The 21,426-nt window shown below is 41.4% G+C and overlaps 1 protein-coding gene across 7 annotated transcripts in view; it reads right to left on the reverse strand.

Moving 5' to 3' along the window:
- The window catches only part of LOC106569088 (sodium- and chloride-dependent glycine transporter 1), an 87,589-nt gene that overhangs the window by 18,992 nt on the left and 47,171 nt on the right, over positions 1-21,426 (reverse strand). Inside the window, exon 1 of one of the 7 annotated variants that reach the window (XM_014140078.2) lies at positions 19,854-20,120. The exons of 4 other annotated variants lie outside the window; for them this stretch is intronic. In XM_014140078.2, coding sequence (XP_013995553.2) covers positions 19,854-19,895 — 42 coding nt within the window. In that variant the 5' untranslated portion in view covers positions 19,896-20,120. Of the gene's footprint in view, positions 1-9,847; positions 9,942-19,027; positions 19,331-19,853; positions 20,121-21,426 lie in introns of those variants that run through there. 2 more of the 7 variants (XM_014140083.2, XM_014140082.2) reach the window with 2 other exon arrangements.

The following is a 21,426-nucleotide window of genomic DNA, read 5'->3' on the forward strand; positions in this document are numbered from 1 at the left end:
ACAAAGGTTTGGATTGCTGTGGGGTTTTGGTGTCTCTTATGGTGTGGCCTGGAGTGCACTGTGGAATGTGCACATTGGTTAACGTGCAGTCATTGCCATGGAAGGCTCAGTACATGCACTAGAACGCACGCACACGCACATGCACACGCACACACACACACACACACACACACACACACACACACACACACACACACACACACACACACAAACACACACACACACACACACACACGAGTCTGCTTGCTGAGTTCCCTGGGCCATTGCTCCCAGCAGAGTCGGCATCATGCAGGCAGGCAACTTATTCATCAGCAAAAAAATGAAAAACAAAACAGAAAAATCCCATATTTTCGTGATTGCCCCGTAGTCATCCTTGGAGTCTGGTTGCGCCCAAATGTTCTATTTCAAAATAAATGTAACCTTTATTTCAAAATAAACGCAACCTTTTCACAACAATCCCCAACCCTTTGGTCTTGAATTGTAAACTAAATAGAGAATAAATACAATATCACCAAACAGAACTCTTGCAAATCAACAACATTATTACAGCCAAAATGTTCCTTTAGTTATCTTTGGCTGGCCATTGAGTGTGAGACATGTGCACCTGCGCGGCTGCGTGAGAAACAGTCTGTTGAGGCTGCTCTCCTCAGTGTGATGTCTGTGTTTGTGTTTGTTGTGTAGAGTGTGATTGTTTTAGGTGCTGAGAGTCTGGAGGAGGCGCACACCTGCTCAGTGCAAGGTGAGGCCAGCTGCACAGCTGAAAGGGCCCAGGGTGGAATGAGAGCCCAGCCAACCCACACAGTACAGCACAAAACACAGCAGACAGACTGGGCTACATGTAGCCTGCTGGCCTCCCACCTCCAGCTGTCCCACCTGTGAGAAGTCAGGTCTTTCAACACATGATTAGTAGGCACGTTTCCACTGACCCAGGTTAATTTGACAAAAGTAATGGTTGCAAAAAAATTACATTGCGACAAGTGTAGGCCTAATGGAAACGGCAGCTATAGGACAAATGTTCTAAAGATCAACAACATTTTTATCCGTTCGACAGGAGTGTATTTTTCTTTATGATGAAAACAGTGTTTTTCGAATAAATTATCATTGCTGAATCATTTTAAAGGTACGCGGAGCACGATGTCATAACGTGACTATAAAGCGCCACTATACATTTAATTGTAAACGCCTGCTGCTTGCTAAATACATTTTTTCAACTATAAAATAATGTTTCTTTGCAGGATCTTTGTCCTGACTTTCAAGAATGCCTGAATTGCGTCGCCTTGCTTTTCTGGTTGACTGGCAAGTTTCACCTTCCAATTAATTCAGATCTACAGGAGTGTAAGTTTCACCATGGCATGGACCGTGGCGTTACGTTGGCACAGGATAATTATTAGAATATAGCAAATATTAGTAAATTCTTGCATTCTATCCATGCTGGCTTTTGCTGGCAACCTGAGACATGAAACAGATAGGTGGGAGGGCATATACAGGCTGTCGCCAATGTATTATTATGCAATTTGCCTAAATGGATACTGGAAACTCTATTTTTTTGGTGTGACATCTGTTTTTATTGACACAAGACAGTTTAATGGAAACACACCATAGCAGGCAATTTGTATGCAAACGTTCTATATGTCGACAGAAAATCACTGAACAAGTTAGTGGAAACATAGCTTGTCATAAGCGTCATAATGATCGGACCAAACTGCAGCGGGGATGTGAATCATCTTCTTGATTTATTAAAGAAATTAACACTGAACAAAAAACCGACAAAAAACAGTCCTGTAAGGTACATAGACTATACATGGAACAACCACCCACAAACACAAGAGAAAATAAACCCACTTCAATATGGCCTCCAATTAGAAGCAACGACAACCAGCTGCTTCTAATTGGAGGTCGTTCCCAAAACGAACATAGAAATAGAAAAACTAGAAAACCCACATAGAAATAGAAAACATAGAACATAAACCAAAAACCCCGAAACACACAAAACAAACACCCCCTGCCACGTCCTGAACAAACTATAATAACAAATAACCCCTTTTACTGGTCAGGACGTGACATAGCTAGTGTTTTCCCCTAGGATTTCTTTCAGCAGCGTTGGAAAATGTAGTGGGGGGCTGGTGGGTCGATTGCTATTTGCTAGGGGGGTCCGGGGCATGATGAGGAGCAAGCGGTGGCTGTGCGCTCGTGGCTCTCATTCACACCTCTGCCTGCTTTGTGCTACAAATTCGCTGTAACTTGTCACACTAATCTTAAAGGGATAGTGCAAGATTTTGCAATTAAGCCCTTTTTCTACTTACCCAGAGTCAGATGAACTCATGGATACCATTTTTATGTCTCTGCATCAGGGGTTGAAACCGGTTCAGGGAACAGAACTGAAAACTGAAAAAATACAACATTTTTCAAGGAACAGAATCAGAACCGGGAACAAAAGTGATCTACAATGTTCCGGAACATAACCACTATTTTAAAAACATGGGTTAATAACGTTATTTTACATTCCAGGCATTTTTTTTTCAGTCCCACAAAAAATGCAACATAGCACCTATGCTATGAAACATATTCCAGTGTCTCTTCAAGCCAAGCCAAGCCTCCACCTCCTTCTCCTCCACCCTCTCTCGCACTCTCCTCACCCGCAAAATTTCAGTAGTCTTGCACCCTACACTCAGCTGTCCAATGCATGTACAGTAAATAGCTTGCCCGCTCCATAGCAAGCTGCTCTATTCGCACTGATTGGTTAATAAATAATATAATGTCGAGCTAAATAAAAAGAACGTTGGGTTCGAACCGGTTCAGAACTTTATTTTTCTGGTCGAAACAGTGGAACAGTTTCGACCTGTTCAGAACAAAACGATTGGAAAATAATTGTGGTTCCAACCCCTGCTCTGTGTGCAGTTTGACGGAAATTGAAGGCAGTTTCGTGGGCCATTTAGCATGCTAGCTGTTCCCATAGACTTCCAGTCATTGTGCTAACGCTATTTTCCGGGAGTAGCAATTAAGCAGTGGCGGGCCTGGTGGCAACTCATAGTTCACTCATAGCAACAAACTCAGCAAATAAAACAGACTGAACTTTGACTTTACATGTTCCATCTTGGCTTGAATGTTGAGTAAGTTAGAATTTTGTCTGCAATGTACCCAGAATTCTAATATATTTCAATAGTTTTATGATTAGCCAATGTCATAACGTAGTTATTTTGTTAGATACTTCTCCCTATTATCTTAAATGTTATTTTTTCAAAGCCATTTTAGCTGTCATGCTAGCTGTTCGGTCCGATCCGATTCACAACTCATGGGATTTTAATCGTGCCATGTAGACATTGCCTCCATCCAAGGCACGTGTTGCTTGTCAACCCCCTGGATTTGTCCCGACTAAATCCAATGTCAGAGACTTGCTAGCAAACGCTTGTGCTATAAAACTAAATAAATACTGCACTCTGACCCACAAAACTTATTTGCTAGATTCATGATAGCAGTGTTAGACAAAGCACAGAAAGTGAACTACAAAACGTGATGCATCTTTATTGGGATTTGCAGTTGTTGTGCTAGCATCTGAAATAACTTACTCATCTTTTAATCCAGTGGTTCCCAAACTTTTCCGGTTACTGTCCCACCAACTGAATTTTGCTCTGCCCGGAGTACCCCTGAAGTACCACCTCATGTAAGTTTTACCAGTAGGCCTATGGTTTCATGAGTCCTCTCAAGTACCCCTTGTGGATTGTCCAAGTACCCCCAGGGGTCCTAGTACCCCTGGTTGGGAACTACTGCTTTAATCAAGCATTGATAGGACTTTTTTCCATGCATTGGAAAACTATTGGAAAACTATGGAATTAAAATTATTCCTATAATTTGCTCTATTCCGACTGCTCTCCACTCCACTATCTGTTACGATACTCTCTCCAGGCTGTCTCTCTGGCTTGGCTACTTGCATCCCATATGTCACCCTATTCCCTACACCATATGGGTCTTGGTCAAAAGAAGAGCACCAAATAGGGAATAGGGTGCCATTTGGTCTGTTGCTCTGGATGCTGGCTGTCCAGTGTTTAGGCCCGTGGTGTGTACTCTCTGGAGCACCCTGCTTGGTCAGTCACTGCAGATCCACACACTCAGCCGCATCTCCTCCCTTCCCATCCACATCGCACGCCCAGCTGGGCCCATCTGCCCTTACGTAAGATGCACACATGGTCAGGTCATAGCCCTTCTCTCTCCATCTCTCTGAGGGGCCCTTCCAAATCAGTGGACCCAACTTAACTCCCAACACCCTGCCCTCTTCTAGCGCACTGCACACAGGTGCACCCCAAGAGAGAGAGGAAGGGGAAAGAGAAATAGGAGGGGGGAAAGATGGAACGAGAGCAAGAGCCAGGTTTTGAAATTGTGCAAGGAAGTGCGAAAGGGTGAGTGAGCTCAAAGTTTATATAAAGAGGATTCCCATTCCCAAGACTTGGGCAAATACGGCATCTATACAGTACCAGTCAAAAGTTTGGACACACCTACTCATTCCAGGGTTTTTCTTTATTTTCATTATTTTCTACATTGTAGAATAATAGTGAAGACATCACAACTATTAAATAACAAATATAGAATCATGTAGTAACCAAAAAAAGTGTTAAACAAATCAAAGTATTTTATATTTGAGATTCTTCAAAGTAGCCACCCTTTGCCTTGATGGCAGCTTTGCACACCCTTTCTTGGTTACTACATGATTCCATATGTGTTATTTCATAGTTTTGATTTCTTCACTATTATTCTACAATGTAGAAAATAGTAAAAAATAAAGAAAAACCCTTGAATGAGTAGGCGTGTCCAAACTTTTGACTGGTACTGTACACTCGTGTGATAGATCTCAAATATGACAACTGATTACCTTTCAAATGGGTTCGTTTGAATGTGGGTCATTTGGTGCAAACATGGCTTATTGGCTTGTCATGCTTTAATGCGGTTATTTTAGTTCTGGTGAAAGATAATTTACAAGATAACCAAATTAATTTTATTAAACCTGCCTGGGTCTTGGTCCACATCTGACTAAAACACGTACAGACCTACCATTCCAGCTACTTTGATGGAGTGACACACACCTAACAAAGCATGGCCAGTGACAGCTGCGACCTAGTCGTGGTAATAGACATTCTCCATCTCCACTTGATTGTAAACCCAACCTAGGGCTTGACAGGACTCCCAGAGAAGCTAATATTACAGTACACACAGTATAGTAGAGACTAAACTGCCAAAAGGAAAATACAGAATTTTGGACAGAGACATGGACCAAGACAAAAAGGGAGAACCAAAGCTCCTGATAATACTACAGTATATTGGTATTAATAGCTGCCTGGCGCTGTTGCACATCTTCATTACTGCCTGCTGTTATTGTGAAGTTTCAGCCTACGAGGCCTTCTGGCCACCCAAAGCTCCCTGGCATTTACTGACAGCTCCTGTGTGCAGCCTCACTAGGCATGCAACCAGCACAAGCCATTATGTAGCCTACCGAGCCTGGATGAGCAGCACTATTCCCAAGTATGTGTCTGTTTACTTGCCTGAGAGTGAGACATGACACGTTTTGCCTGAACTTTGTTTGTCGTGCAAAGCACTGTGCAAAGGACGGGCCAAATGACTGAGTGAAAGGCAATAAACTACAGTATAAGGATACAACTCAATGATCAGATCAGCAAAGGATAAATTCTGTCGAGGAGATTGAAAGAACGAAAACAAAACAGAGTTTTACACTACTATGTATAAGTGACTTTTTAGCACTGCACAATTTCCCGTTGCACTGTACATGGAGGGAGATTGTGCGTGTTCACTTATCGTAGCTGAGTACACACAGGTCAGGGGACCTTAAGACACTTCTGCACATGTACTCCAGCACCTGATTCACACAGCTAGTTACCTCCTGTTCCACCACTATTACTGGGAATTGTAGACTCCTGACCATACCTGAATGAACAGGGTGGGAAGTAGACTAGCGATTAAGAGCGTTGGGGCAGTAACCAAAAGGACTGGTTTGAATCCCCGAGCCGGCAAAGTGAAAAATCTTCCGTTCTGCCCTTGAGTAAGGCAGTTAACACCCAACAACAACAACTGCTCCCCGGGCGCCAATGATGTTGATTAAGACAGCCTCCTGCACCACCTCTCTGATTGAAAGGGGTTGGGTTAAATGCAGAAGACACATTTCGGGTGAATACATTCAGTTGTGCAACTGACTAGATATCCCTTTCCTCTCATTACTATCAAATCAGTCTGTAGGCCTATGTACAGTAGATCTTGTTTTATGGATTCTTATTCAGCTCTTAGGCCTGGTCTTGTAAATATAGTTTTTAAGTTATGTGCTCAGTACTTGCTGGCTGCCCTGGAGTTATGCAGTAGTGTTGAAAGAACAAGTCAGAAGGAGCACAATATATCACAAAAGAAGTACAAAAAATGCTATCACAGTTGCATTTAACCTGGCCAGTGCACTTGTCTCTATGCATGTGGGCTATAGTAAACTGCTGGTAAAATAGTTAATCAAACGGCTTAAGAATAGGCCTTGCCTATGATCTGTGTCACCATCACATGCTAAGACAACCATCAGACAAGACATTGAGGCTTAGCAGCCCATAGAACACATGTATAGCAGCTCTCCGACAATCCTCACCAACCAACAGTATTTCACTGACCCCATTCTTAAATATAGAGATAAGAAGAAAGGAGTGATAGAAGTGTCGATGGAGGGAATGTGCTCTGTCAGCACTTCTAAAAGGGCCTGAAGACATCTGTTCAAACCAAACATAAAGGTTAGAACAGCCATCTGATCCTTCAGTAGGAGGTAGGTCACCTACTCCTCAGCCAATGGTCTGACATGACCCTCAACAGGGGGAGGGTCAGATTCCAACAAAATAATTCTAAACAATTATATATTTGCAGAGGGTGATCAAAAAGTGCATTTAAATCAACTTTGTTCAGGTAAAACAATAGGTAAAATAAAGTTGTTTAGCTCGTAAAAATCCTCGGGTTTGAAGTTACAATTTTACTTATTTTCCCTGGCGATTCATCCTGAATTGAATTCCGCTGCTCCATCGATCGCTCCATACATCAGTCTGAACCTACCATCCTAGAAGTTGTTTGTGCTGACATTAAAATTATGTGATTCATGATTTGTGTAGTAGGCCAGCTCTGGTCCAACCCATCGGTTTCTGGGATTAATCAGAACGGTGTGAATGTGTTTGCATTCGACAAGTCGTCGGGGAGGAAGCAAATCCAGACTCATTGTATAGAAGAAATTTTAGTGGCCGTGGCATTTTGCTGGAGCGATGGGTAGCCAGGCAAACTCCTGTCCACCAATTTTAACAAGCATTTTAGTTTAAAAACAAAACCTGTATGTGGCTGTTGGTTTTAAACTTTTTCAATGCAAAGTGTAACTCTTGCATTATTGCCCAGAAGCGAAAACTCTTCCACTGTAAGAACACCCTCCCAACAAATCAAACATTGGAATCGAAGTAGGCTAACACTCCTTCCACCAACCATTCTATCGGAGTTTGAATATCATTTGAAAATAACTGAAGCTGACAAAAGAACAGGTTGTTATTGAAATTCAAATCAAACAAAACCAAGAGTGATTTGATCGTTGTAAGCTAAAAATTATTTCAGTACCAATCATTTAAAGTGGCACACGTAGATACCCTTGTTAACGAACAACAATTTAACAAAAAATTTAAACTGAAAAGTGGTGCGTGCATATGTATTCACCCCCTTTGCTATGAAGCCCCTAAATAAGATCTGGTGCAACCAATTACCTTCAGAAGTCACATAATTAGTTAAATAAAGTCCACATGTGTGCAATCTAAGTGTCACATGATCTCAGTATATATACACCTGTTTTCCAAGGCCCCAGAGTCTACAACACCACTAAGCAAGGGGTACCACCAAGCAAGTGGCACCATGAAGACCAAGGAGCTCTCAAAACAGGTCAGGGACAAAGTTGTGGAGAAGTACAGATCAGGGTTGGGTTATAAAAAAATATCAGAAACTTTGAACATCCCACGGAGCACCTTTAAATCCATTATCAAAAAATTTAAAGAATATGGCACCACAACAAACCTGCCAAGGGAGGGCCACCCACCAAAACTCACAGACCAGGCAAGGAGGGCATTAATCAGAGAGGCAACAAAGAGACCAAAGATAACCCTGAAGGAGCTGCAAAGGTATGTGGGAGTCTCCCCAAACATATGGAAGAAGGTACTCTGGTTAGATGAGACTAAAATTGATATTTTTGGCCATCAAGGAAAGTGCTATTTCTGGCGCAAACCCAACACCTCTCATCACCCCAAGAACACCATCCCCACAGTGAAGCATGGTGGTGGCAGCATCATGCTGTGGGGATGTTTTTCCATCGGCAGGGACTGGGAAACTGGTCAGAATTTAAGGAATGATGGATGGCGTTAAATACAGGGAAATTCTTGAGGAAAACCTGTTTCAGTCTTCCAGAGATTTGAGACTGGGACGGAGGTTCACCTTCCAGCAGGACAATGACCCTAAGCATACTGCTAAAGCAACACTTGAATGGTTTAAGGGGAAACATTTCAATGTCTTGGAATGGCCTAGTCAAAGCCCAGACCTCAATCCAATTGAGGATCTGTGGTATGACTTAAAGGTTGCTGTATACCAGCGGAAGTCATCCAACCTGAAGGAGCTGGAGCAGTGACATACCTCAAGAGACTTGGTGGCTCTACTCGGTGGCTCTACAAAGTATTCACTTTGGGGGGATGAATAGTTATGCACGCTCAAGTTTTCAGTTTTTCTCATCTTATTTCTTGTTTGTTTCACAATAAAAAAATATTTAGCATTTTCAAAGTAGTAGGCATGTTGTGTAAATGAAATGATACAACCCCCCCCCCCCCCCAAAAAAAAATCAATTTTAATTCCAGGTTGTAAGGCAACAAAATAGGACAAATGCCAAGGGGGGTGAATACTTTCACAAGCCACTGCAACGAACGTCACCTTGGGATTAAACAAGGGTGGGTTCAGTTCTACTCAACTGTAATTAAATAGACCCGGGTCCACAATGTCCTCAAAGGCTGCATTATAAAATGTCTGTGAGGTGAAAGTAATTCCACTAAAGACAGCGAGACTGTGGCTTCTCACCCGGCTAGCGGAGGCCCACATTCCTCCAAATCCCATTGGGCATCGTGTGAATACCTACTTTCCATGGTTGATTAATAAAGTGTAATGGTGAGTTGTCAGGAAAGACGGGAAAGTTAGGCGCAATCACAGCAGACGGATGGCTGTGATAGCCTCCCAGAAGGTTACATCTCTGGGTTACATCACTCAAACAGTGCTTACAGTCACAATCGTATCAAGTTCCCCTGGCTAGCTAGCTAGCTGGAAGACATGATCCTATAGTATGCATCATGGCCAGCAAAACATACATTTCCAGTTTCCACTGTTGAAATAGGCCTATGTTTAGAATATTTGAGATAGAGCTTTAAAACTTATTGAAAGTCATATCTTGATCATATTGAATTTGGAATTGTGTATCCATTTTTTATATAAAAACATAAAATCAAATTATTTGATCATTCATTTTCCCCCCAAAAGCAAATTGAATATGAAAACAAAAACAAGCAATATGCGAGATATTAGGTAGGCTAAATTGTCTGCCATCCCAAATCTAAATAACTAGCCTATAATAAACAAATATACAATTCAATCCAATATCCAATCACAAAAACAAACTGTTTCCCACTTCCTAATCAGATAAAAAACTGCAACAATTGTAGGCCCAAAATATTGAAAGGGTAGACAAATACAAAATCTACCTTTAGTCTGAATTTTTAAGGCCGCCAAGTACATCCTCAAAACACTGAAATCGCCTTACCTTTGAGATTTCCATTGTAAATGTTGGTCACATACCCCTTTCCCAGCGCTGATGCAACAGCCACTTCACTGAGCAACTTGAGGATCTGACTGATACTTACTGTAGGGAGTGTCTGGGGGGGCAGTAGGAGTGGTTTCCAAGTCAGAAACCAAGAGCTGTGCAAAACAGCCAGTGAGTAACACATCCTGTGTGTTGCCTTATGCAACAATAATTATGCGTACTTAGAAGCAGAACAATATTTGAAGTTGAACAAAAATGTACATCCTTGATTGGTTTTCCTAAATAATTTTGAATGGCTTGGCATGTATACTGCCCTTTTAATACAGGGTGAAACCCATAATGGCATAGCAAAACCAATATAAATGTAATTATTTGTATGTTTAGGCTAAATGCGTTGGGAAAAACACAGGAATTTACATAAAAATGCAAGATCAACGGCAAAAGAGGAATTGCCTTGCTAGTTGACAATGTTAGTAGTTAAGTTACCACTAGTCTCCTACTGCCAGTCTCTGTAGGCTATTGAGACCCAGGTTCCATTACCACCTTCATGCTCATAATAATCACATCATAAGTTAATATTAATAGGATCATGTTCAAATCCAATAACTGGGTGGATTTTTGCAGATAAAACAAAAGGATTGCATGGCTGAAAGCTATTGACGCTCATACAGAAACAACTGCCAGCGCTGATTTGTGCAGACAACCAGGTCTAGCTTCAGCCACGCGGTTCGCTTAACTAGATCATTCAATTAGTGTGCACTGTGCATGGCTGTTAAGTGATGCGGGAGACTAGCCCGCGGAGCCATTGGCCAACGCAAGCTGTTCACCTGACCCTCGATCCCCCAATCACACACACAGAAAACCAACCGCACACACTCGCAGAATCACTTAAGCATACACAGATAGACAAACACACACACACACACACACACACACACACACACACACACACACACACACACCTCATCCCCTCAACCATATCCTCTCTTATCCCCAAATCCATCTCTATCTCTTCCTGACAAAAACATCAAATATATCATGAACTCTGACAATTCACCCAGCAATACCTCTGAACCCCATCCCAGTTGGCAAAGAAGTTAGCTACATGTAACTGGCCTTACTGCTCAACCATGAATGAGCATCATTCTTTAGTCTTCATTGGACTGTATAGTTTTGAGCTACAGTACACTTTAAAAAAGACATCCCATGCTGTTCCAGAACACTGACAATGTACAGTAGGCATCAGACAATGCAGACTACATTTACTTTAATCCCTGACAAGACTTAAAAGGCTAACTTTACCAATTCAATTCAAGGATGATACAATTTAATAGACCTTTAAAAGAGTATTCATCATTATAATAGTACTCAAGAATTTCAGGATTACATAAATTGACCCAGTTTTGTCTCTCCTCAAACAAGAGAAGACAAAGTCATGCAATACTGTCAGATGGTATTATTAGGACATAAACATCTTCGAAGTCTGTTAGCATACGGTCCTGACAGCCTCCCATCATCACACACATGGCTGAGGTCTGGTTAAGCACACAGAGCTGGGAGCAGGGGAGGTCAGTTCATAATTTTAAAAGCAAACCAAAGATATTATTTGTGGTTTTGTCCAGCCAGTACCCAATAGACAATAATGTACAACAAAAAAAATCAACTAGGCTAATTATGTTGACTTATTGAGAACTTTTAAGTGACATGCCTGGGATTTTATGGTGGGTATTATTACTACATGGGTCTATCAAGATCTGCACCAATTACTTTTCGAAAATATCTTCAGCCAACTGCATGCCTGATGTGTAGCACAATCTGTTGTAAAGATGTTTAGTTGAGAGATATGAGCATTCAACTCAAAAAGCAGGTTTTGAGGACAGTCCGTAACAGTCCCAAATCTGTGGACTAATTTGCTTCTTCCAAGCTGTGCTCCCTGTCTTCAGGGCATGGTCTGTCAGGTCATGAACAACACTGCACTGTAGATCAAGACACTGAGCTGTGGTAGAGGAGTCTTGAGACTGTCCTGTATATGCTACTAAGTCCCTAGGCCATTCACACAGAACTTTACCTGCCAAAGTATGTCCCAAATGGTACCCTATTGCCTATGGGCCCTGATCCAATGAAGTGCACTACATAGGGAATAGGGTGCCATTTGGGATGTACACAATGCTTCAAAAAGGTCCAAAGCCTGAGGAAACACACGTTCACACACACTGTTGTTGAACATATTAAACCTTTCTCTTTAATGACTGCACCAAACATGTGAATACGTTCTGGACGGTCTAATCTGAAATAAAGACCTACGTTTTGACAACGGTCCTCAGTGGTAAACTCAGAGTAAAGTGTGATTAATCCCTTTAAGGGCAGACCCCCTGCCAGCCACATATACAGAAGAAGTAAAATCACATCAAAGTTTATTGGTCGTATATACAGATTTGCAGGTTTTATCGCAGGTGCAGCGAAATTGTGTTTCTAGCTACAACCGTGCAGTAATAAAAAACATACACATAATCCAGAAAAAGAACACAATTAGTTATACATGATGAGCCATGACTAGAATACAACATATACAGTGCCTTGCGAAAGTATTCACCCCCCTTGGCATTTTTCCTATTTTGTTTTCTTACAACCTGGAATTAAAATTGATTTTTGGGGGGGTTGTATCATTTCATTTACACAACATGCCTACCACTTTGAAGATGCAAAATATTTTTTCTTTTGAAACAAACAAGAAATAAGACAAAATTGAAAACTTGAGCGTGCCTAACTATTCAACCCCCCAAAGTGAATACTTTGTAGAGCCACATTTTGCAGCAATTACAGCGGCAAGTCTGTTGGTGTATGTCTCTGTAAGCTTGGCACACCTAGCCACTGGAATTTTTGCCCATTCTTCAAGGCAAAACTGCTCCAGCTTCTTCAAGTCGGATGGGTTCCGCTGGTGTACAGCAATCGTTAAGTCATACCACAGATCCTCAATTGGATTGAGGTCTGGGCTTTGACTAGGCCATTCCAAGACATTTAAATGTTTCCCCTTAAACAACTCGAGTGTTGCTTTAGCAGTATGCTTAGGGTCATTGTCCTGCTGGAAGGTGAACCTCTATCCTAGTCGCAAATCTCTGGAAGACTGAAACAGGCTTCCCTCAAGAATTTCCCTGTATTTAGCGGCATCCATCATTCCTTAAATTCTGACCAGTTTCCCAGTCCCTGCCGATGAAAAACATCCCCACAGCATGATGCTGCCACCCCCATGCTTCACTGTGGGGATGGTGTTCTTGGGGTGATGAGAGGTATTGGGTTTGCGCCAGAAATAGCGTTTTCCTTGATGGCCAAAAATATCAATTTTAGTCTCATCTAACCAGAGTACCTTCTTCCATATGTTTGGGGAGTCTCCCACACACCTTTTGGCGAACACCAAATGTGTTTGCTTATTTTTATCTTTATATTCTTTTATAACCCAAACCTAATTTGTACTTCTCCATAACTTTGTCCCTGACCTGTTTGGAGAGCTCCTTGGTCTTTATGGTCCCGCTTGCTTGGTGGTGCCCCTTGCTTAGTGGTGTTACAGACTCTGGGGCCTTTCAGAACAGGTGTATACAGTTGAAGTCGAAAGTTTACATACACTTAGGTTGGAGTCAATAAAACTTGTTTTTCAACCACTCCACAGATACCTTGTTAACGAACTATAGTTTTGGCAAGTCGTTTAGGACATCTACTTTGTGCATGACAAGTAATTTTTGTTTACAGACAGATTATTTCACTTATAATTCACTATCACAATTCCAGTGGATCAGAAGTTTACATACACTAAGTCGACTGTGCCTTTAAACAGCTTGGAAAATTCCAGAAAATGATGTCATTCCTTTAAAGTCAATTGGAGGTGTACCTGTGGATGTACTTCAAGGCCTAACTTCAAACTCAGTGCCTCTTTGCTTGACATCATGGGAAAATCAAAAGAAATCAGCCAAGACCTCAGAAAATCAATTGTAGACCTCCACAAGTCTGGATCATCCTTGGGAGCAATTTCCAAATGCCTGAAGGTACCACGTTCATCTGTACAAACAATAGTACGCAAGTATAAACACCATGGGACCACGCAGCCATCATACCGCTCAGGAAAGAGACGCGTTCTGTCTCTTAGAGATGAACATACTTTGGTGCGAAAAGTGCAAATCAATCCCAGAACAACAGCAAAGGACCTTGTGAAGATGCTAGTGGAAACAGGTACAAAAGTATCTATATCCACAGTAAAATGAGTCCTATATCGACATAACCAGAAAGGCCGCTCAGCAAGGAAGAAGCCACTGCTCCAAAACCGTCATAAAAAAGCTAGACTATGGTTTGCAACTGCACATGGGGACAAATATCGTACTTTTTGGAGAAATGTCCTCAGAAATGTCCTCTGGTCGGATGAAACAAAAATAGAACTGTTTGGCCATAATGACCATCGTTATATTTGGAGGAAAAAGGGGGAGGCTTGCAAAGCCGAAGAACACCATCCCAACCGTGAAGCACGGGGGTGGCAGCATCATGTTGTGGGGGTGCTTGCTGCAGGCGGGGCTGGTGGACTTCACAAAATAGATGGCATTGTGAGGAAGGAAATTTAGGTGGATATATTGAAGCAACATCTCAAGACATCAGTCAGGAAGCTAAAGCTTGGTCTCAAATGGGTCTTCCAAATGGACAATGACCCCAAGCATACTTCCAATGTTGTGGCAAAATGGCTTAAGAACAACAAAGTCAAGGTATTAGAGTGGCCATCACAAAGCGCTGACCTCAATCCGATAGAACATTTGTTGGCAGAACTGAAAAAGCGTGTGTGAGCAAGGAGGCCAACGATCCTGACTCAGTTACACCAGCTCTGTCAGGAGGAATGGGTATTTCTCTCAAATTCTGTGCACAAATTTGTTTACAGCCCTTTTAGTGAACATTTCTCCTTTGCCAAGATAATCCATCCACCTGACAGGTGTGCCATATCAAGAAGATGGTTAAACAGCATTATCATCACCCAGATGCACCAATCTAAAATATGCAATTTTGTCACACAACACAATGCCACAGATGTCTCAAGTTTTGAGGGTGCTTGCAATTGACATTCTCAAACCAGGAATGGAGATGAATGGAAAGATGAATGGAGGAAAGAACAGAGAGATAGTTGATGAAAACCTGATCCAGAGCGCTCTGGACCTCAGACTGGGGTGAAGATTCACCTTCCAACAGGACCATGACCCTAAGCACACAGCCAAGACAACGCAGTGGCTTTGGGAAAAGTCTCTGAATGTCCTTGAGTGGCCCAGTCAGAGCCCGGACTTGAATCCGATTGAACATCTCTGGAGTGACCTGAAAATAGCTGTGCACCGACGCTCCCCATCCAACCTGACAGAGTTTGAGAAGATCTACAGAGAGGAATGGGAGAAACTCCCCAAATACAGGTGTGCCAAGCTTGTAGCGTCATACCCAAGAAGACTCAAGGCTGCCAAAGGTCCTTCAACAAAGTACTGAGTAATGGGTCTGACTCTGAATACTTGATTTTTTAATAAATTTGCTAAACATTTCAGAAACCTGTTTTTGCTTTGTCATTATGCGGTATTGAGTGTAGATTGATGAGGGGGAAAAAAAGCTATTTAATACATTTTAGAATAAGGCTGAACGTAACAAAATGTGGAAAAAGTCAAGGGGTCTGAATACTTTCCGAATGCACTGTGTGTGTGTATAATATATATATACATACATACATATACTAGTCTAAAGAAGGCCAGTTGTATTGCTTCTTTAATCAGAACAATAGTTTTCAGATGTGCTAACATATCTGCAAAAAGGTATTCTAATGATCAATTAGCCTTTTAAAATGATAAACTTAGATTAGCTAACACAATGTGCCATTGGAACACAGGAGTGATGTTTGCTGATAATGGGCCTCTGTACGCCTATGTAGATATTCCATAAAAAGAATCAGCCGTTTCCAGCTACAATAGTCATTTACAACATTAACAATGTCTACACTGTATTTCTGATCAAGTTGATGTTATTTTAATGGACAAAAAAAACGTGCTTTTCTTTCAAAAACAAGGACATTTCAAAGTGACCCCAAACTTTTGAACGGTAGTGTAATATATATAGATATAGATATGTGGTATGGTATGGACTGGGGTTTGGCACACATTATGATGATTTATGGGTGGTTAACATCATTGGCGAAACGTGAGAAGTCAGTGAGAATAATTCAGGATAAACATCTCAAGATCTAGGCCTACATGTCTGGGCTCAGCTGTGTGATTTAACACCAACTACCAGACAAATCAATCGCTGCTATTGTTGTACAGCTGCCAAATCCACACCACATAGGCCATTTCAGTAAAGGAAGTTATGTTTGAAAATGGCCTAAACCAATTACATCTTATATTGTATTTCTTACATCAAAGGAAGTTCACATTGGGCAGTCCTATCTGCGTTTATTATCTGCAGTATGTCTGCTAAACCAGATGGAACACGATGTATTGCATCCCAAATGGCGCCCTATAAAGGGAATAAGGTGCCTTTTTGGGACGATGTCCGCTAGTTCTTCATACTGATCTCACTAGCAGTAAATGATTTGATTGTTTCTATACAGCAGTGTGAGCATAGCCAGCCAACTAGGCTGTGTTGCATTGCAGTGTGGGGCTAGCTGCCTCTCCCCTCCGCCAGCTGTGGGTCCATGAGCACAGCATGGATAGAGACAGAGCCCACAGCACAGGGAGAGCAAGAGGCCCTGAGCACACATACGTCTGTGCACTCGCTCTTCTGCTGCCTGCGCCCGCTCTCTCTCCCCCTGCACGTAAACACTCCCACCACTGACTTCCGCTCCCTATACTGGCCCTCTTACCACCACCTGATCCCAGATGGGAGCGCTCAAAATAGGCCAGAAAAAAAGGGGAAATTAATGTTGGATTGGAGTCGGATGGAGTGAATATCGGGGAGCATCAGTGGTACCTAACTATGGTACCTAACTATGGTACTTCAACTATACATTGGGAACTGAAAATTACTGATTTAACTAATTTAACACCCATTGCTTAATAAAAACACAATTACATGTTTACAGAAACTAGGCCTAAATAGTAGCATACTGTTGGTATTTTAAATCAATCCCATCATTTCAGAGTCCATTTATCCACTATAATAAGAAGCAATTAATCCTCCTCTTTTGTAAACCGTTGGTGAAAGAACATGAGGGATATTTTCACAGGAGTTAATCTTATTACAGTATTGCAGAATTAGTCTAAGATTGCAACCAAACTTCTCCACAGGGTATTGAAGTGAAATATGCACTACAATAATATAACTCTCATACCCAGACTTAAGAACAGTAGTAATCTGCTCCAAAACCTCCATTGGGAAATAATTGTTACTTTTTAACTCTCATTAAACAGCCCTCATTAACGTTCTGACAGTCTGTCATGATCTAAAAAATCTGTTAATGTATAGTGAAATCATTTGGGTCAATCATTCCAAGCCAAGTTTTCAACTGCAATATTTTCTTGTCCGATTAAAAACTGTTTGGACAAAATAAAAGGACTTCCGTGTCAGCGATATCTAGGCTAAATCTAGGCACTTACTTCATTTTGAGGCACAAAATCACCCCACTACAATTTAGTAAATAAAACAGAAATATATAAGGATTAAACAACAATTTGTGGTCAAATCTTTACATCAAAATCAATAAAGAAATCTTGCAAGCTAGCCAATTCCCAAACTACAATCTATCATGGCTCCAGACACCAGAAAAAATGTCAAGCAGATTTCAAACAATATCACCACCACATGAAGCCAAACTATCTTCTATTCTTCCTCATTGTTAAAGGATGTCAGACTAAGTCAGAGGTGACTACACTACCCTACCATGCAATTAGCACATCTTCTGAAGCTCTTATTAATTCAATTATTACTCAAGCATGCTTTACAATCGCAGATGACCTTAGACAACTGTATTCCTACAGTGGGGTCGGACTACCGCAGAGAACTCATGTAGGCTAGACAGGCTCCTTTATGAACAAGGAAATGGGGCTTGACTTCAAACAGAAAATGTATTTAGAGAACAACAAATTGAAAAAGATGAAGCGGTTTTAGCAGTAGCCTATACCATAAAAGTATCTAGTAGCTATAGCTCCGCTTTGGTGCGGAGAGAGAAACTTATGACACATGATAGTCAGTCAGGGTTGTGTGGCTGTATGGTAGGTAGGTAGCTGTCCTATACAAAGCGACAAGTTCACATCCAACAACTTCTGTACCTTATTCAATTAACCTTCTCAATATAACTTCACTCAACAAAACCTTAACCTCAAACGGCTTACTATACAATTCACCAATCAAATAGTATGTGGTCTATATCAACTTTTAGGGATATGTCTATAGCATAGTGACAATTATACATGGCATACAGCACCAGGTATACACTGATGTTAATGCTACCTGAAACATGAACTTTCTGAAGCACACGATATCAAATAGGCCTAGATTCCAAAGCATGTCCCACACCAGGACTGAATCAGAGGGACATTGTATAATTTAAGGAAATAACTCTACAAACATTTACTGCATCCTTTGGTCACAAGCACCATGGGCCATCACTTCATCTGAAGTGTAAATAAACACACATAGATGAGAAGACTTTCACTCAAATCTGTGTACATCCTAATAAAGGGGGCGATGGGAGGCGAGGCGCTGACAAAGTGAACGAAGATAAGTCTGCAAATGGCATAGGAAACTCAAAGGTCTAAACAGAGTGTTTGGACACACACTAGAACAACCTATGTCATGTTCAGTATTAGCTAGGTCACGCAGGAAGAAAAATAAAACCATACATGGAGAACAGCCAAGTTAGTTCAAATAGACAAGCGTTATACCGAACAGCCCAGAGCCTTTGGAGAGTTATAGCAGTAAATATTGGTTTTCAAAAACATTTTTGTGGTGAAACAGCATTGTAAAAGAAGCACTGTTCTACAGATGAGAAATCTAGATGACTACTAGTCAACACCTAAAGTGCCCCTAGACTACTAAGGGCATAGTACATTCATTTAGATCCATGTCCGTAACAAATAGACTCCACATTAACTTTACACACACTTCAAAACAAGGGCATACACTGTACAAACAAAATATACTGTATATCTCAAAAAAATATTGCTAAATTCAAGCTTTACCTACCGCAAGCAATGCCATTTTTTCTCTTCATAGAAATGTTTCTTTAAAAGTATATGCAATGATCTCAAAGGCCCGTTTCTTTGTATTTGCTACTGAACTATAGGAGGCTTGCTCAGTCTTGACAGCGGCCAACCAAAGGACGTGACACGACTTGGCGCTCCATATAAATCGGCAAGGAACAAAGTGCCATAACGGATATCTATATATTTTATTTTAAACAAATCTTTTGGTAGAATTGTTTAACTGACAAGTCCCTTGGCCACTAAAAAGGGGCAAAGGAAGAGAGAAAGAACATATGAGCCAACCCCACTTTTTAGGACACTTTTCCCCCTCTTTCACAGTTACCCTGCCCACTTCCTTAGAAACTACACACACCCCTCTGCCAGCACCACCAGAACTTCCCACTGCAATTAGTTATAAAAACATTTAAGTCCCGCGACACGTGGTCTGGTTTTTAAAGAGCTGTATCCCCCTTCTCACGTGGTATGGGGGCTATTGAGTCGTCACAGACACCCTGAATGATCGCAGAAAAATAAGGCGGTTCAGACAATAGGTCGTCTTGATTAATTCAATTCTTTCAGGACCTTGAACCGTCGTCCGGGCAGCTCCACACAATTGCTGCTTTGATAGTTTGGTTTCACTCTCTCCCTCTAATTTGAAAAATCTAAAATGACTTTGATTTAATTTATTTTCTTTCCTGTTAGTAACTGTCGGAAGTGTTCTCCATGAGCTGACAAAATGACAACATTTTGCTTGAGATCAAATGTATCACATCTGTGTATCAAATAGCACACAAGATGAAAAGAATGAGAGAAAAAAGAAAACTGACCTGGTCGGCTGTACAGGCTGCATTGCTGTTGGACTCTGACATTATTTGATAGTGCCTAGTGGTTCTCTCGTTTCCACTCCTGAGTTCTTCATTCACACCTTTCCTTTCGGTTCCGCAGAAAGAGGGAAAAAAAGAACAGCCTCCTTTTGCCCAGGGTTGATTAATGCCTGAATTATTTTCACCTCATTTCATCTGATGGAGTTCTGTTTCCTCTCTGCCTCTCTCAATCATGCAGCATAGTAGCCCTCTCTCTCACTCACCCTCCCTTCCTCCCCTCCCTTTTGCTTGCCCTCCCTCTCAGTGTCCCCCTTCTGTTGTACTTCACGAGTTCAGGAAAATCCCCCCCCCCCCCATTCCCAAAAAGACAGGCGAGATCCACAGCCTTTGCCTCTACCTCCACAATGAATGGGTCATTGTCATTCCAGCACCTTGGCTGAATACAGAGCGAGGGGAGCTGCTGGTTTAGCTGCCTGGAGTCAGGGCTCCTGCCAAGCCTTCCTCAAGAGACTAAAGAAAAAGTGAGGAGCCGTGCGCTTCCACTGGACTCACTACCCTTGCTGTCTCTACATTTTTTCCACTTTTTTTCAAAGCAGCTGCACCCAGACCACCAACACTCCCATTCATGAACACTTGACTCTCAAATCCCTGTCCCTTGACATTGCCAATTCCTCCCTGTATGTAGTGCAAAAGGCACAAGGATACACCCTTCTCACTGCCTGCAGGGTATCCCCCCCTTTTCAAATTATGCTCTTTACTCTTTTTTTTCTTCAGAGGTCCAAACGTATTATTTGCACTCTTGACAATATATGGTCAACCAATTTGTGACAGCATTGAGAGAACCATAATTGCATCGCAATTTATGGAAAGAGATAAACAAAATTCCAAAATATGTCACAAAAGAGGGCTTTTAAAACTCCTCTTATGGCCAAGTCCTCAGAGTATCCAGTCAGTGGGGTCAAAAGTTGACTGACACCTGGCATGGAGCCTAATGGACGTTTGATAGTGGCGGACAATGGAGGCAACCACTTCCGTGGATAGACTCCATGAGTTAATGTGATGAGCTGTAGAATGCAGACAGAAAGTATTGATTTATCAATCAGCGTTGGAACATGACTTTACATTATTATGCAGTCCCATAAAGGCAAATTACCATACCGTCATTGGAGGAAATGAGTACGTACAGACATCAGTTAAAAAAAAAAAAGAAAAGAAAAGTAGTTGTGCACTATTGCTATTTTAAAGAGCAAAACAAATATTCCAACAATTAGGCTACTATTTGCTAAATAGAATTTAGGACATTTGAAATTTAATTAGCAGAGAAGTTGCTTTTGAATTGAACAACATAAAGGGGCAAGTTACGCTAGAAATCAAGGTAGTGGAAATCATTTAATGTTTTTTATATACACAAATTAAATGCTATAAAACAACGTGTAGAAAAAAATAACTGACCAGAGATGAAGGCTAAATCAGATACATTTTCATGCTTGCTAATAAATTCCAGAAATATGATGGCTGATGGAAACCTAAAGGTCGAAACGTTGTATCAATAACATCACCTGGGAGCATGAACAGC

Source organism: Salmo salar, chromosome ssa14, assembly GCF_905237065.1.
Source record: "Salmo salar chromosome ssa14, Ssal_v3.1, whole genome shotgun sequence".
In the NCBI taxonomy this organism is placed as follows: Eukaryota; Metazoa; Chordata; class Actinopteri; order Salmoniformes; family Salmonidae; genus Salmo; species Salmo salar.